The sequence below is a fragment of the Acyrthosiphon pisum genome, chromosome A1 (assembly GCF_005508785.2).
Source record: "Acyrthosiphon pisum isolate AL4f chromosome A1, pea_aphid_22Mar2018_4r6ur, whole genome shotgun sequence".
Taxonomy (NCBI): Eukaryota; Metazoa; Arthropoda; class Insecta; order Hemiptera; family Aphididae; genus Acyrthosiphon; species Acyrthosiphon pisum.
The window spans coordinates 42,153,297-42,171,356 of NC_042494.1; the positions used below are offsets into that span (position 1 = coordinate 42,153,297).

Here is an 18,060-nt window from a genome sequence, read left to right on the forward strand (position 1 = left end):
GGTGGCGACTGGTGAGGTCCGAATTCCGAAACACCGAAATCCTGATTTATTACTAAGCGTTCTAGTTTGTAAATCGGAGGTGCCCAGAGGGTGATCTGATGATTTGGGTGCACAAATTGTAAAGAATTCCCACTTCCCAGACCATTGAATAATACTGTTCAATAATTTAAAATGTAGCTACTTATTGACTATGATTTACCTCTTTATGTGTATCCATGTGAACTATACAAAAATAAAAAAATATAAAAATAGAATCGATCACAATATTACACGGCCGCGGGGGGGGCTCTGCTCCCATACCCACAACACCACATAATACGACTATTTAGTTTATAGCATTATACTATTCATGACAAAATAGATTTATTTTGTCATGATACTATTATTCACAATACCATTTTAGAAAATTTTAGTTTTTTACTATAGTATTTTGTTATATTAAAATGTACTGTGGTCTGTGTTAAACATAATTTCCTATCAATAGCTGAAAATGTGTTCAATATTTCGTCTGGAACAACGACACAATGTTATTTGCCAAGTTCGGTAGAGACATAGTGGTCTGTATTCTCCAAATAGAAAATTAATTGAATTATTTGGTTGAGTTCTTTTTTTGTTTGACTCTTTAAAAAATTGTATTTTTAAATAATTTGCTTTGAATATCATAGTCGTAGTACGAACAGAAAAGCTAACTAACCTGGAGGGGGAAACGTCCAATAATATATAATTTTTCACAAAATTGTACGATTTTTAACCATAACATTCTGAAAATGCCTTTTCTATTTTCATATTTTGAATAGACTCATTCAACTCAATAACAACATTAATAATAATTTTGGCCTCCTCTAATGTAGCGGTTTTGGATTGTAGTATCTGAGCATGTCTATAAAGCTCCTAATAAATTGCTTTAAACAATTACAATTAATTTAAAAAATTAATACCGATTGATATTATAAATTTACATATTGTAATTTAAGATTTTAATATAGTTTAATCACAATGCTAGAATAGAAGATAAAAAAAATAACAACAATAATGAATTTTTAAAAATAAAATTACATTATTAAAACCACAAGTATAATTTTGAAATTACAATGATATGGAACATGCGGATGGAGGTGCTTAAATAGTACTGTGGTAGCGTGGTATTTTTACTCCAGTAAATGATGCAGCATATTTTAGCTGTGAACCCAATTGAAGTAGTTACACAAAAATAAAAAAAAAGATAGGCACCTATATTCTGTGGTCTCAAGAATCTGAGCATAGCATAGCGTGATGGATTTATATGTGGATGTGGAGCTATAGCGGTATAGCCTATAATGTGTTGGTACACCCTACACAACATTATATTCTAAAAATGTAATTAAAACAAAATTTACGGCCGGGGACCAAATAAAATTCCAATGAGCTAAGTCCCCTTCCCACCATTCTACGCCTAATGCCTATGAATCTGAGTACTTTGTTATGAACACTAAATAGAAAAAGTCAAAAAAAGTCTGCTGAAAATGGGTACCGCTTGGCGCTTTGGTGTACATTAGGTGTTTAGTGGGTCAGTATAATGGGTGTGTTGAATTCGAACTCAATGATAAAAATATACCATTGTCTCTATAGGTACTATCAACCACGATAAAAGATATACCTTTAATCGTGCTATCAACGTTTCTGAGCGGAGATTTTTAAGTAGGAACATAGACCTTATACATGAGTAGGAAGTACCTATACTTTATGATGATATATTTTTTGTCTTTTTGATATTACTAGGTATTAGTGTAAATTACAGAGAGATTAATATACATCTTATCAAAATATATCGCATATTTGCATTTATTTTAATTATTAACATAATATTACACCTATTATTGCTACTATTTACAAAATTTGAATCAATAGGTACCATCTTCCCATAGAACAGACAGAACCGTGTAAATAGGCTCATGGTGTAAATAGTTAATAGCTTAAAAGTTTAAAATATCATAACAATAATTTTGAAAATTTCATTGCTTATAGTATACCTACGTAAAAGTTTTTAGTTGCTAAAAGTTATGTAAAATTCTAATATTAAATGCTCACAGAAAAACCGTCAGTATTTGTGATTTGTTTTAATTGGTATATGAACCTGTGTTAAATTTTCAAGTTTTTTGACTTATGAAGAATTTTTTTACTGTCAATACCTAATTGAAAATAGTTTAGTGTCAGAATATTTCAAAAATTATATCAGTATAGATATATGTAAATGTATATTATATAACTAGAATTATTCATTTTCATAGAAATAACATGACATAGTTTAACAAATATAATAATTTTATATTTAATTTATTTTTTTACAATTTTAAGCATACAAATTTTTTTTTATACTTTATATTTACATACTATGATATAAAGTACGTATAGCAACTATAAATATTATAATTATTAATTAATAATTGATGGTCTTAATTAACATTAAGCAGAGGTAATCAAATATGTCTGTAATTAGTTTTACAGTTATGTAATGTTTTAATGAAGTATAATATAATAAACAAATTATGGAAATAAATGAAAGGCAAAAAATATCATGAATAACATATAAATAAACATCTCCATCAAAAAAAATTATAGCTTAAAATATTAAAATATAAATTACATATTAATAATGAATAAAACATTTCTTTTAAATAATTATTAATATAACATTTAATGTAATTATTATGCTTATCATATTCCACAAATTCAAGGCTACACCATTGTTGTTTCTAGTATTGGTGATCAATAATTTGTTTTTTACTAAATATAACTATAATTTATCAAATTTTAATATATCTTGAATAACAGACAGACAACACATCCTAAAGTTACAGCCTTGTTTATAATAATTTATAAATTCCACAAAAAATATATTCTTATGATTTATAGTTTTATAGTTTTATATTTATTCATAGACTTATCTTCAATAATAAATATTATCATCCTTCAACAAAAAATATTTAAATGGTAAAACAGTTAAATACATATTATTGAATAAAAAATTAAAATACATATATTTTTAACTAACTTTCTATTAAAAATATAATAATTTAAAATTTTTGATTTATTTCTATATTATGTTTTTCTATAAGTATGTATTTATTATTTTTAAAAATCGGGTCCACAGTTTTTTTGTTTTTTAACTTGTAATAAATAAGCTGCTATCTTGAATTAAAAATTTGTTGAAATTAGTAAACTAAACTTAGGTATATTAATATTTTTCAACAAAATTAAAATGTTAATTAGGTATACGTAAAGAATTTTTTTTTTATTATAAATTTAAAAATAGGAATATAATAATAATCACAGTAACAGAACATAAAAAAAATATTTAAAAACTTGAATTTTTTTACATAGCATCAAAATGAAATTTATGTGCTTCCTGGCGTTTTTCTATACGATCTTCTTGTCGTTCTTTAAAGTACAGCACTCCAATTATAACTAAAATAAGTAGGCATGTTCCTGCAAGTGCAGCTGCACTTTGAAATATTAAACGGCTTGGTGTCACAAATAGTTTAGCATTCCATCTACTTGGATCATTTATTGGATTTGGAATTACAACCATTTGAGAATTTGGGATAATTTGTGTCCAAGAACGGGTTTCATTTAAAACCGAAACAGTAAGTTCATCTACAAAGTTGGGAGTACGTCCAAGTCCAAATATTGTGTAAGGCAAATAAAGAGAATAATACGCAGACTGGGGTAACTGTGTAGCTATGCCTTGACGTGGATACCCATCCTGTGTGGTAGTCACGTAGCTAACTTTTGGTCCAGGTAAGTTAGTACCAAATGTACGAGATTTTTTTCCCAATCGACTTGGTAACATCTCATATTTACTATTTGTCAAACCAGTAACAACCATTACCTACAAATAACAAAATATGATAAGTAAACTATAAAAGTATTTTTTTTAAATATACTTACTTTCAAAAAATTTGCATCATAGTCCAAACTGTTCTTAAAAGCTGACATATTGTACTCTCCATTACCTCCACTAACTAACAACACATCTAATATACCATTTTGAAAAAAATCATAAAATGCTCCCATAATGTTGTTTTTGTCACCATTCATTGCCTGAAGTAGCTCCCATCGAACAACAAATGTTCTGTCAAACCCATCACAGCCTGTCGTACATGCAACATTTTCCATTAAAATTACTTTTGTTTTTTTTATACTGCCTCCAAGACACAATGTGCCTAATAAATCAGGATAGCCATCCATATTGAAATCACCAGGGCGTACTGTGATTGTTTCTAGATATGGTACATTAGGCATTGGTGGTACAAATCCCCAAACACTGTTACCATTATGGAAATTTATTCCCAAATTATACCAACGAGTTGAATCGTAAAAATAAATAGTGCTGTTGGTACATTGTGTATCAAAACAAACAGGGACGACATGATCCATGCGCCCTTTAAGTTGTAAATCCATGAAAGCAGTTTGTCCAACATTTGAAACTTTTAAATTGTCAGGAAATGAGATAGTTTGGTTAAAAATAAATGCATCAACTTCAGAATCAGAAAGCCACACTTCATATCCCTTTGTAGTTGTTAAATATAAATCAGGTGCAACATCTGAAAATTAATTTATAAATAAGTATTAAGTATAAATTAGGCAACAATGTTCAAGTTAAGCAAGTACATAACTACATAAGAAAATAAATCTTCCATCAAAATATTTTTAGTACACGTTAGCGGCTTTTATTTATAATAAAAAAATAAAAGAATATTACTTTTATTCAAACAAATACATTCAAAACATAATATTATTTTGTTAGTTGTAACATTACTTTGTTATGCTTCAACTGCATGGGTGATTAATATTTTATTGTATATTTTAAAAATAATATTATATTTAATAAAATAAAAGATAAAAAGATAAAATGTATTATTCTGGTAATAAAATATTAACATTTTAGGTTAGGTTGGAAAATAAGAATAAGACTTTACAAGTATTTCTAGCGTATGGAGTTTTAAGAATTTAATTGCTCTTAATCTAGCAATTTGATAACTAAAAAGTCACTGAAAGTGAAAAATAATAAAGGATAAAGTTGCATAGAATCAGTAATATACAAATACAAATATAATGGTAGATAGTAGTTTAAGAGATTTATCTCAAGGAAATACAAGACAAAATATAGAACAGAAATAACACATATTATTGTGATAATTTAATGTAACTACATGGATAAATTGAATTTTTTTTAGAAATGTATTATTTAATGTTTTAAATTTTAAATCTACAACCAAAACTTTTACAAACATTGTAATTCAAATTTATAAAAATGATAAAAACCCAATTTGCACAATTGACATTATTTACAGTCCAATAACAGAAGGATAAAAATAAATGTTTTATTATTATAGTTCCAATCCTAATTGTTTTTCTTGGATATTATTTGAAACATAAAAGAATGTAATTCCAACCATTTAAAACAACACATAACGACAACAATCTTACACATTATGTAGTTTGATAAGTAAAAGTGTAATTATTTTCAAAACTAACCTCCGCCTAAGTCTACAAAACCGTGTGATTGGGGAATTCTAATCTCTTCAGATTTATAGTTTTCCATTGGCATTTCTGTAAAGTTTCCAGTGGAATTGAACAGCCAAAACATTCTTTGTGTTGTACCATTTGCCATTTTTTTGACACCAAATAAATCTACTATCATATTGCTATCATAATTAATAACCAAAGGTTGGTCAATAATAGTGAAAAGAGGTTTATCTTCATTTGGACATGCCAAAACATTTAATCCTCCCCACAGTATATGTACATCTAAATCATTATTCTGTTTATTTGTTGAAAACCAATTGGAAAATCCTCCTGAACCAACTGTTATGTTTTTTACAGTAACCAGTAGATCCATAAGAGCATCACCATTGAAGTCTCCAGGCACCACCGATGTAATTTGGTGTTTATTAAACTTGCATTTAGTTTGTGTACCAGGCTTTAAAAAAGGTTCAACATTAGAACCAAACATAATTTCAATAGATCGACCTTGATCTTTTAGTACAAACATATCTGTAAGTTCATCAGAATCAAAATCTCCAAATGCAGCAGGTTGTCCTTGAACATAATATCCAAATACAGGATATGTGATGTCAATACAGACGCACGTATGACTTAAAGCCACTAATAAAAATATCTGAAATAAAATTTAATGAAATAAAAAATGAACTTGTAATAGTAATTAAAACATAAGGTTAAAATCAATATGTTTTGTGTATAATTTATAATACTACAGATGTATCGGTTGGTTTATATATTTAAAATGTAAAGCTAACAAGATATAATATAACAACAACAAAAAAAAGATTAGAAATAACTAGGGACCATCAAAATGCATACATTTAAACTAGGTGCAAGAAATGAATACACCATACCAGTATTTATTGTAGCCGTCCTATTTGTCTTGCTATGCTTGTAAGTTCATAACATGACAAATTCACTTTCATAAGATTGTGCTTTGTAAGTTTTAATATTAGAGTGAATTGCCATATTATCAAACTTAAAAGTAACTAAATTACCAGTATTTTCTGATATATTAAGTTTAAAGCAAGTTAAAAGTGTGTTTATATGTCAATTTCAAAATGCTCATAAGTAATTAATTTCTAAATAAATATATTAAAAATATAATTTTCTGTAAATTGGGCTATACATTTGAATATAATTAATAAATACTTATAGTAGTATAGTGCCATCTACAAGTGTCAAGTAAACTAACCTAATGGCTGAATCACAGTCAAAGCTCATCTAAAATACTCAATGTAATACAAATAATAAAAGATATTATAATTTAAAAAACATATTTTTAATTAAAATTATATAATAGAAGTTTTATATTGATTTGAGTTAACAAAACCTATAGCACTTTTTAATAAAATAATTATGAACATTTGTTTTGAATCTATAAATGACAATAAATATCTCATAGTTAAGAAATTATAAATTAAATTTAGTACCTACCTATCTACCTAGTGTATATTTACATCAGGCATATTAATATATTATGTAGGTACCGAGGATTTACAAATATATTAGTTATTCATCAATATGCAATTGTATTTAGCTATAATTCATATAGGCACTATTGTGATACTTACATTAGTCGATATCATGATGGCGTTGGCGAATTGTGAATGTATAAGTGACAATAGTTTTTTAATTTTCACTCAATCTTCTAAATTAACATCATAACAACAATTGTCTAATTAACCGATTACATGCTGTAGTGATACATACAATTATTGATTATTATTTTAAAAAGATTTGTTCAAATTATTAAATAGATACTAATGAAAACACAATGTAAAAATACTATATCTTTAATGAAATTTTTCAAGTTTTATTCATTACAGATAATCAGTATTAGTGACTTATGTATTACTGTATGTCTGTATTACAAATGTACAATAGTTACCTACCTATTAAAATATTACATTTTAGTATTTAACACATTAAAATTGAAAATACGTCAAATAAAAAAATGAATGTGGTTAATCAATAATCACCCATCACTATCACTATCTGTTGTTTTATTATGTTCAACAGTGTTAACAATCTTCGTCATCAATGTTCATATCATCACAGAATAGGTAACATAAATTTTATTATGTTGGAGTGTTAGGAATGTTAGGATAGCCGATAGCATAATAAAAATATGATGAAATTCATAGGAATTTTGTCAATGAATGTATCAATTGAATAATACATTGAATGTACCTATTGGCTATTTGTTTCTTTATTTATGCTTAGAATTTCAAATAATCATGTTTAATGTTTGTTGTTAATTTTTTAAACCGTTTCAATCAAGTAATATTGTCTTTATTAGTTACTTAAAATCAGTAACGTTATTATGGTGGACTTGGTGGAGCCTTTTTTAAAAAAATAACTTACCGTGATTTAAAAATAAAAAAAATTGTAATTACTTATTATTAATATGGTTGACGGTAAATTAAATTAATATTATAAATTACAAAAAAATAACTTAAATCGTTATTAAAACGTTATTCTTGGTTATTTAATATGTAATTTCGTCCATATTTGAATATAAAATTACTGTTGAAAAAACTTTTTAGATTTTTTGGTTCTGTAACCGACTTACAAGCTACTTACGTGGAATCTTATTTTAAATTTTCAATCCTTGGCTATAAAAGATGAACATTTCATACATTTTAACTTCAAATTCATTTTAAATTTAAAATTTAATTAATTCTGTCGAAATTCGAATTTAAATGCTTATAAAAAAAATTGTGCCTATATTCTATATATTTTCAATATTTTTCAACTGCTATTGTAACATTACCTATATCAGGAGCCTTATATTAACTTTTCACGCTTTTCGACCACACAAATAAAATTGTATTAATATTAATAGACAAAAAAAAATGAAAAATTTAAAATTTAAAATGTCTGTAAACAGCTCAAAACATGTCGAAATATTTTGTATAGGAATTGATAAAATAAATGATTCTGTTTTAGCAACTTTTCGATTTTTAAACATTTTTTTTTCAAAATGTGTGTTTTAGGATGCTTTGTAAGAATGTAAAAAAAAAAGCCAGGACAAACTTCGTTTTAAAGTTATTGATGAAAACCTTCAAAAACTTCATTTTTTTCGTAACGCGCATTGGAATAAGTGCACTTTACCATCTCATGCAAATTTTTCGTTTTTTTTTTTTGGAACTAACTCATATTAACTATTTAAGAACAATGGTGCTATCAGAATTTGTCAGTCAGACTAAGTTTCGAAGTTATGGCTAATGAAGTTCACTATTTTGCCATTTTTACGCATTCACCCATCACTCTAGTTTACTGGGCAAATGTAAACTGGGCCCGCGGTTACCTTTTTTGTTGTAAAGTCGGCCCGAAAATTTTAGGTAATGACATAGGTCGATTGTAAACTCGGCCCGGAAATTTAAAATGATAAAAAAGGACGGTTGTAAACTCGGCCCCATAATTATTTTTACCAATAAAATTTCTATCTTATTATTAATATGCATTTATGTTATTGTTTGATTTTCATATCAATTTATTGTAATAACTTATTTATTTACTTATACTATTGGGCAATTTTCCCGTTTTATTCGTTGAATAAACAATTATTATTATTATTATTATAAAATATAATAAAAGGAACAATTTGTTATTAACGAATAGTACCTATGTATAGGTGTGTATATATCGGTGAGTGAATAGGTACGTCAAACACATGACTTTTTACTTAAAAAATAGATTTATATTATAATATAACCTTAAATTATTTACTATTGCACTACAGTTTTAATTATATTTGTACACTTTTGTACACTTATTTTACATGGATACATTTTACTTAAATTTTTTAATACTGAAATATATTACTTAATTTTTTTCACAATTTTAGTGAATTCTACATTTATATAACGAACTTCATACTATGAATAAAAATATGAAAATAATTTTTGGAGGATAATGATTATCACCTCCACATAGTGTCCTCTAAATTGTTCTCAAAAATATTATACATATTATATTTTTATTCAGGCCGAGTTTACACGTCAATCAGTTTTACCTGTAAAAACCCCGGGCCCAGTTTACTCCTAAATTATTTTTACCTGAAAAAAACAGGGGCCGAGTTTACAATAGACCTTTTGAACATTTTTTTTTCCTCGGCCGAGTTTACAATCGCCCACTAATACTAATTTATTATAACCCAAATATAAACCACCGGGGCTAAAATTGTGGGCAGATGGATGGCCTAACAAATAAACTTAACCTTGTCAGTAAAAGTAACACAAGTCAAATGGCTCCCATCGCCTATCGGCTCCGATCACCGGACTTTACTCATTACTTTCTCGTTACAAATTTTTTGGCAATTATCATTCTGCAGGCAATAATGTAACTTCTTATAGAAATACATTAACTATGGTAAAAAGGTATAATATAAAAAATGTGTACAAAAAAAAGAAGATGTACAGTTAATACATATTTACATAACAATATTACAATAGTTATTATGAGTTATGACTAAATAATGCGTGGTTCAAAAATCCAGGTTCAAAAATCCACGCATCTTAAAAGATTAAAATATGATGCTAATACTCGTATGCTCTAAAAAAACCCTAAAATATTCTCTAAATATGCTTTAAACTTTTAAATATGCAAATAATATGATTTTTTTTTTCAAAATAATTCAATAAAAACAATAGGTATATAACTTTATAGTTAGGTATACAGTATATACACTATCATTCCCTTGGTAGGTAACAGGTAAATTATTTAAATATAAAAAATTCAAAACAATTCATAAATAGGTATAATGATATGTGAAATGCTAGTGAAATGATTATATGATTATATAATGAAATATATAAATATATAAAAACAATGTATAACTTGCATTCCCTTTGGTGACAGCTAAGTTATTTGAATATAAAAAATGTGATGCACTTCATAAAATATTGTAGCTAAAAAAATCACAAATCGAGAAATTAACAATACACAATATGATGTTTTAGAAACAATAATAAAATATATTCTAAAATTTGTAAAATAGGCCCAAATATTTCTCTAATGTCCAAAATATGCTTTAATATGCAAAATAATTTTTTTCGTACGAACTCTTTGATAAATAAATCGTCCACATTTCTCATCCTCGTAGAGCTGCATAAAGCCAATAAAAATATGTAAAAACCTAAATATCCGCGCTTTAGTTATGACTATTAAAAAATAGTACTAATTAATTGTAGCTACTTATCAATAGTAATTATTATATAGTTAAGTATATTATGTATTTGTGTCATAAACTGACAACATATACCTATCAGTAGAGTGTCAACTGATCGACTGACACCAAATAACTAATAAGGAATAATAGCACTCAATCGTGTATTTGTGTTATTAAATAATATTATGTTTGTGAAAATAAAATCATAATACATATAGAACATAATAATAACTTATACAATTATAAAAATAAACCGTTTCTTATAAATGCCAAATGTGAAATGGCTATAATGATTTATAACGGCGTTATGTATAAATATTTCGGTTATATTTAATTAACAGAATTCAGAAATAAAATGTTATAGATATTATAATGTAAATTCTAAATACAGCAATAACTAATAAGTATTTTCAAATTGAACAGTTTTTGACTTTTGTACAACACTAAATTATTTATATAACATGCATAGTTAATAGGAGCGTTTATAACTCATTAGTCCACACTATAATAGATATCATAGGAAACGTTCTGCGAAGGTACTTAGGTACTTATTTAGAAGAATCAAATTAAATAATAACTTTTCTCCTGATTTACCGTGTAATTGGACATGTCAAATGTCAAAACAATTGAAAACTGAATTGTGGTGAGTTAAAATTAAATATATAAATATATAAGATTGATTGGTAAACATAATAATACCCGCATTATACATATTTTTTTTTTTTGGCAATAGGTAGGTACTTAATAATTCGAAACTGTAACGCGTTATTTTATAGAAATTACTTATCAAAAGTAATTTCCATTACATTTTCGTTACTTGGATAAAATTCTAATGAAATTACGTAACGCGTTACAAGCAAAGTAATGCCGTTACAGTAACGCGTTACTTCCGTTACGTTACTACCCAACACTGAATTCATTAGAACACTAAGATGTAACTTTTATTAAAATAAAATATTCACATAATAGATAGGTATGCTACATACATATTTACACGCATATATATATAAAAGTGACAAACAAATTAAACTAAAAAAAAAAAAAATTATCTCCAATATTCACTCGGCACAAATTCCGATCTCGATCTAGGTACCTACCTCCAAGTTGACGCCCAGTACGACGCGTGACGTCCGAATTAGGCTGTTAGTGGCAAAAGAATTTTCGGTGTTTTTCGAAAAATGTATAAAACCAGTAAAACTTCAGATATAAATATCGCCTCTCCTTTTAATAATATAATAGGTATCGAGGGTTATGCGAAAACGATAACACTCGAAAATGTTCACTCCTCAAGCGGAATAAGCTGCACAAGATGTTTTCACATAAAAAATTGTGACTATGTATTTTTAATATTTTTCGACCGCCATTTTAAAAATACATGAAGAGTCTTGTATCAAATTTTCACGCTCTTTTACCCAATGAATAAAATTAGAAATTCAAAATTGTAAATGTCCGTAAACAGCTCAAAATGAAATATTTTCAAAATTGTATGGTGTATTAAAAATGCTAATATAAACATTTGGTGATTTGTTTTAGAGTTACACTAAAAACCAAAATCCGTACATATTCCCGTTTTTCATAAATTTTTCTTTTGTTTTCCCCGGCACTTTTGAAAACTACACAAAGTACCAACTAGATTCACTTTCCTATTAGAAAAGGTGCTATTGAAGAAAATCTTAACATTTACTGTCCTAAAAGGTTGATGACAGACATAAATAAAAAAAACACACATTGTTAAAATTAATAAAAATTCAAGAGATAAACTGATCTACCTGTTGATATGTAAATAATGAATGGCTCCAGAGATGATTGAATATTAAAAAATAATAGGTTTCCAGCCATTTTATAAAGTCATCTAAAATAATTTTTAGTTTCCCTCAGCTTCAATAATTTCTATTTCAAAAATGTTAAATAAAAAAACTCGCACAAGAAATTGGAAACCCACGAGTAGGTAAACCAACAACAGCTACTGATGTTTCGTGTTAAATTTTGTCAAGAATTTAAATCTGTTAGGTCAGTGCAGTTAGGTAATAATTTTTCACATTTTAACCAATATTATCTATTGCTCTGTACGGTACTACGGTGTACGATTATAATTATTGTGTCACTGTTACCTTATGTATAAGTATCAGCATAGGCGCAAATAGCGTTTGAGATTTGGGGGGGCTAATAGGGCTAATAGGGCCTTACTTCGATAATATTTAATAATCTTATAACAAAATGTAGGAAATGTTTGGGAGGGCTATGGACATTTTTGGGGGGCTTAGCCCCTAAAGCCCCCCTTATTTGCGCCTATGAGTATCAGGCATGTGATTCATCAAGTTACAGTGAAAAAAAGGAGTGAGTAGTAACCACATTAAAAACAAAAAAAATTATATTTGCTTCTATGTATAAAATACATTGTAAGATATTATACATATAGTCAATAGTGTTTGGAAAAATTATGGTCATGTAGGTAATATGCAATAATACGCATAAAATCATAAAATATGATTTTATTATTATTGAATTATACAATTATGAATAAAACATAAATAATACATGTAACATATTGTATACATAATATTACTAAGTTAAATTATGTATTTATACGTTATTGGTAAATTTTAATATTTTATTTTCCGAACACTTTGTAATAGTCAGTAGCGTGATCAGGAATCCTCAATTGGGTTTGGGGGGGGGGGGGGCATAATCTTTATTTCGCTACAGAATAAGAATTAGGAAGTTGTCATTGGACTACAAATGTCCACAAAGAATGTGTATGTGTCAGAAGAAATTAAAAGATGAATTGGAAGCAGAATCACAGTAATTTATCATAGCAGAAGTTGTTTACAAAGGTCATATATGAGAGCAATCAGAAATTGAATTACTATTGAAAATGAAATGAATTAATTAAGAAATGTATTGTGGATAAAAATTGAAATGGCCAGAGCTGAAGGGATAGGACTTTTGATGAATGTAAAATATGATGTATTGATGCTATTATCATTATAATTAAGTATTAACTACATAGGTTATCTTTGTAGCCCCAAAGTAATAAAACCAACCTTAGAACTGCTATTGAGTTTGTTAGGTTGTCTTTAAAAAAAAAATAAAAATGTTTGGTTAAGTTACATTATATGTCTTATGACAGATTTCTTTAATAGATTATAATATATTATACAATTTCATAGTGAGATTCATACACTAACAATATTTATAGTAATAATTTAACAATTTTAACTGTCTTTAGGAGCTTTATAACATAATACATTTTTTTATAAAATTTACATATTATTAATACAATCTTAATCTTAGATATTACTTATTATTTTAATTTTAAATATACTTTAAAATAGTTATCTTATATAATTCAAAGTTTGTACAGCTACACACAGTTAATTATAATTAGGTTAGAGTATATATAAATAATGGAGAAAAAATTATTATATAAATAATAAATAAAGTAATAAATAAAAAACCAAAATTAATTTCACCAAATAAACTTGGTTTTCTTAAATTTATACAGGTGTAGTTTTTTCATAAGCAGCTAATAACAAACGAGAAGAACCAACTGAAGTATAACTTTCACCACTTGAACGTTGACTTACAGTACTCATTGGAGTGCCAGGTAATGACACTCTTTCCTGTATAAAACCAATGTTTTTTTTTAATGGGTTACAAAAAGATGTACGTAGTGTACTATGTAGTAAATATCAAAACTAAACAATAATATAACATTATTTACTTGAGATATTGATAGTTGAGGCTTTTCATTTTGATGTGTAACCAGCATTCTAGCAGCACATTCACCATAACACTCAGCATCTTCTGCGCCATGATTTAGTATAACATTAATTTCTTTTTCTAGAAAATAAAGGAACATTAACATTTATAATTTATTATTTAATAAGAAAACAATTTATTTAATTCTTACTTTCAACTATTACAGGTTGGGGATGTTCAACTTTCTTTTCAATACTTTTCTCTGAGTCCAACAATGGAGACATTTTTTCTGCTTCACTATCTTCATCCTGAGTCTAAAAAATGTTTAAAGTTTGAAGTATACTCAACTATATAATATGGTTATCAGTTATATTTATATTATTAATATTTATCACTGGACAGTACTTATAACATTGTGTTATAATCTAGGTAATACTAAATGTTTACCTCTTCCTCAGGATTTGCTTTTTCATTAATTACTCTCACTTTATCTTTACACTTAATTGGAATTTTAGGTTTTATTTCATCTTTATTAGAAGCTTTAGATGATTTATCACTGTTAGATGCAGCTGCCTAAAAAAAAATTGAGTAATTAAACAAATATTTAATGAGAAGCTAAATTAATAATTCTATAATACATACGTTAGAACTTAAAGAATTATCACTAAGGCTTAATGATTCACCATGTGAATCTAGGCTGCACGATTTTTTTCTGGAAAGTCTGTCTAAACTCATTCTATAAAACAGTATTTTAAAACATTTTATGAGAAAATCAAACAGTTATTTTGTCTATAGACATAAATCATTCATTTATATTCTAATTAATTCAATGATAAACTTTGAAATAAAATTAATAAAAATAAAAATACTATAAACTAATTAATTAAAATTTTTTTTTTGAACTTAACATACTTAGACATAGTGAGTCCAGCACATTGGCTATCAGGTGAAGATTCTAGTAAAGGATCACTTGGAACTTTAGTGGCATTACTATATCGTCGAAAATTTGGTCCATTGAGAGCTTCAATTAAAGGAACAGTTTCATAGCCATAAGGAGTACGTAAATCAATCTATAAAGTTAAACAATTTAAAAAAATATATACTTCAAATTTTATATTTGAATATTATTACTCTATGATTATTATCCAATGTTTTTTGTAAGGCTTTTATTTGTAAAAGAGCACGAAATGGAACTCGACATATTGGACAATTATTAGCTTGATATCGTAAAGAGTCTGCACATGATTGACATAAACACAAGTGACGACATGGTAAGATTAATGTGTCACGCATATCACTCATACAAATTACGCATTCTGAACTACCATCTTCTAAATCTTCATCTCCAGAATCCTTTAAGTATAAATAAATAAATATAAAATAAAAATAAATAAGAATGTTACCAACTTTTAGGTCGGGTGTTTTATTTTCAATGCCATATATTTCTTGCAGCAAGTAACATAATCCATCTACAAATAATTTTTGTTTTAAAGCTTTTAAAATGTAGGAACCATCTGAATATTGTTCAACCACTGCAATTGTGGTATGTGACTGTCGTGTTTCTAAAATGTATAAACTTAATAAAAAATGAAATTAACATTATACATTGAAGACTCATTTACCTTCAGAAGTATCATGAGCTACACAATGTATAGCAATTGGAATAACTTCTTTGTTAAATGCATAGGTTAAGTCCTCAGTACTGTATATACTAGGATCAAACATATGCAATGGTTGAATAAATTGTTGATTTGAACCTCGTTTATAGTGATAAACTTCAGATGTCATTGATGGATCACGGCAGTTAAAACTAAACAAAAACCAAATTATTTAATGAAATATATCATACATCAATGATATTTAATATTCACACTTACGAAACCCCACTTGGTGTAAAATCTTCAGTGCAGAAATAATATATTGTTATTGAACAAGGTGAATCGCAATCAAAAGTAAATTCTATATTGAATATAGTTTTACCTTCTTCAGTACGTATAAAACGCAATGATTCTTTTCTAATATTTACCAAACTTTTTAACGGTTTAGTAGGTTCCCCTACCTCAGGGGGTGGGTATGGAAACTACATTTTTGAAAAAATTATATACAAATTATTATTTATACACAATGCTTTGCATATTATAATTCTTAAATTCTATTAAATAAAAAAATATGGCTAATTGGCCAATTAAGATGGCAGGTGTTTGTATTATTTTAATATAGTTTAAGTAGGATATTTTCAACTTAAAAGGTTCAGAACTCAGATGAACTAGAACAAGAATATATGTAATTATATCTACTTACTGTAGTAGGGCATTTACTGAAAAAATTTAAATCCATATTTTCTCCAAATAAATACGCTTCTGGTTGTGGTGTATCAAATTTTTCACCGCCCATAATAAAGTGAGTGCTAAAATAATTTCCTGGAAAAATGTTTAAATAAAAACAACTATATAATACAGAAATATTATTGTTATAAAATAGGTACTATAAAAATGAATAAATAAATGGAAACTAATGAAAACTATTGATACATAGAAAAAATTATTCATATCAGTAATTCATACGTTTCTATTTTTTTAAATACATATGTGTTTACCAGGCGTGTCCACTGCCAAACCCGCGGGCTGAATATAGCCCGTGGAAGTTTTCCACCAGCACATGACTTTTTTATAAAAATTTAAATTTGTTTATGTACGAATAAAAATAATAATTTTAAAAAAAATATTATTTTCATAAGCTTTTGAGAATTAAAAAATATCGTACAATTTTTAAGTACCTATATTAATAGTGTAAATTTCATCAAAATGAACAGGTATTACACCCCCCACAATATAAATATACATTTTGATTGGGGCCCGTAAGTTGAAAAATGTCGGACACGCCAGGTGTATACGAAAGTGAAGTGACATACATATCAATTTTTTAGATGACTAACAATTTTTTCATTTTTGAATACTTTCTAATTTCAAATAATAACATTTACAATACTAAATGTATATCCAGTACGGGGAACATAAAAATTATAAAATATTAATAAACTATTTAAATGTATTCAACAAACCAGATTTGGGTGGATATTTATAAGCATTATTTGAGTTGTTGTCCACTTCTTCAACTCTAGTGCTTTGTCGACTAGTAAATGAACCCATTTTATCCTATAACGATTGAACTAAATTATAATATTTCAAATAAATGAAATAGGTAAAAGGAAATATTTAATATTATTAACTATAAACGTCTAAACCATAATATTACAGACAATCATGACAAAATATAAACCAGCAATGAACTAAATACTATAATAGGTAGTCAAGTAGGTAGTAAAACTGTAAAAAGGAATCAGTACCAAAAATCACAACACTGTTATCAGCACATTATCAATATAGGTCGACGACATCCGTGTTATTTCAACGTTAACAACGTCATCTATGGATTTTACATAATATTTTGTTTTGATGTACCACAGACATGAACTAAGAAAACAACGACGATACTTTATTCGGAGCTAGCGCGATCTATGAGAATATATTTTCAACTATATAAAATTTCAAGCTAGCATAGATGCTATAATTAATACAAAATACATTAATACAAAAAAGCAAAATAGCGTTGTTTTGTTGATATAAACTTACAACAAC

The 18,060-nt window shown here is 26.9% G+C and overlaps 2 protein-coding genes across 3 annotated transcripts; both read right to left on the minus strand.

Annotated features, from left to right (window-relative positions):
• Positions 1-3,245: 3,245 nt before the first annotated feature.
• On the minus strand, positions 3,246-7,548 carry LOC100159555 (T-cell immunomodulatory protein). The gene is made up of 5 exons (XM_008189190.3): positions 7,440-7,548; positions 7,119-7,241; positions 5,518-6,160; positions 3,928-4,583; positions 3,246-3,868 (listed from the first exon to the last, which is right to left on the minus strand). The coding sequence occupies exons 2-5, from the start codon at positions 7,131-7,133 to the stop codon at positions 3,353-3,355; spliced, it is 1,830 nt and encodes a 609-aa protein (XP_008187412.1). The 5' UTR covers positions 7,134-7,241; positions 7,440-7,548; the 3' UTR covers positions 3,246-3,352.
• Positions 7,549-13,817: 6,269 nt separating this feature from the next.
• On the minus strand, positions 13,818-17,787 carry LOC100168458 (E3 ubiquitin-protein ligase MGRN1). 2 transcript variants are annotated; one of them, XM_008189191.2, is made up of 13 exons: positions 17,769-17,787; positions 17,484-17,577; positions 16,724-16,842; positions 16,300-16,502; positions 16,045-16,232; positions 15,830-15,984; positions 15,554-15,775; positions 15,335-15,492; positions 15,065-15,158; positions 14,870-14,995; positions 14,634-14,736; positions 14,445-14,563; positions 13,818-14,343 (listed from the first exon to the last, which is right to left on the minus strand). In XM_008189191.2, exons 2-13 carry the CDS (start codon positions 17,569-17,571, stop codon positions 14,218-14,220), a joined length of 1,701 nt encoding a protein of 566 aa, XP_008187413.1. In that variant the 5' UTR covers positions 17,572-17,577; positions 17,769-17,787; the 3' UTR covers positions 13,818-14,217. The 2 variants fall into 2 exon arrangements, with proteins under 2 accessions (XP_008187413.1, XP_001951824.1); XM_001951789.4 differs by lacking the exon at positions 17,769-17,787 and having other exon boundaries at positions 17,484-17,750.
• Positions 17,788-18,060: the final 273 nt, after the last annotated feature.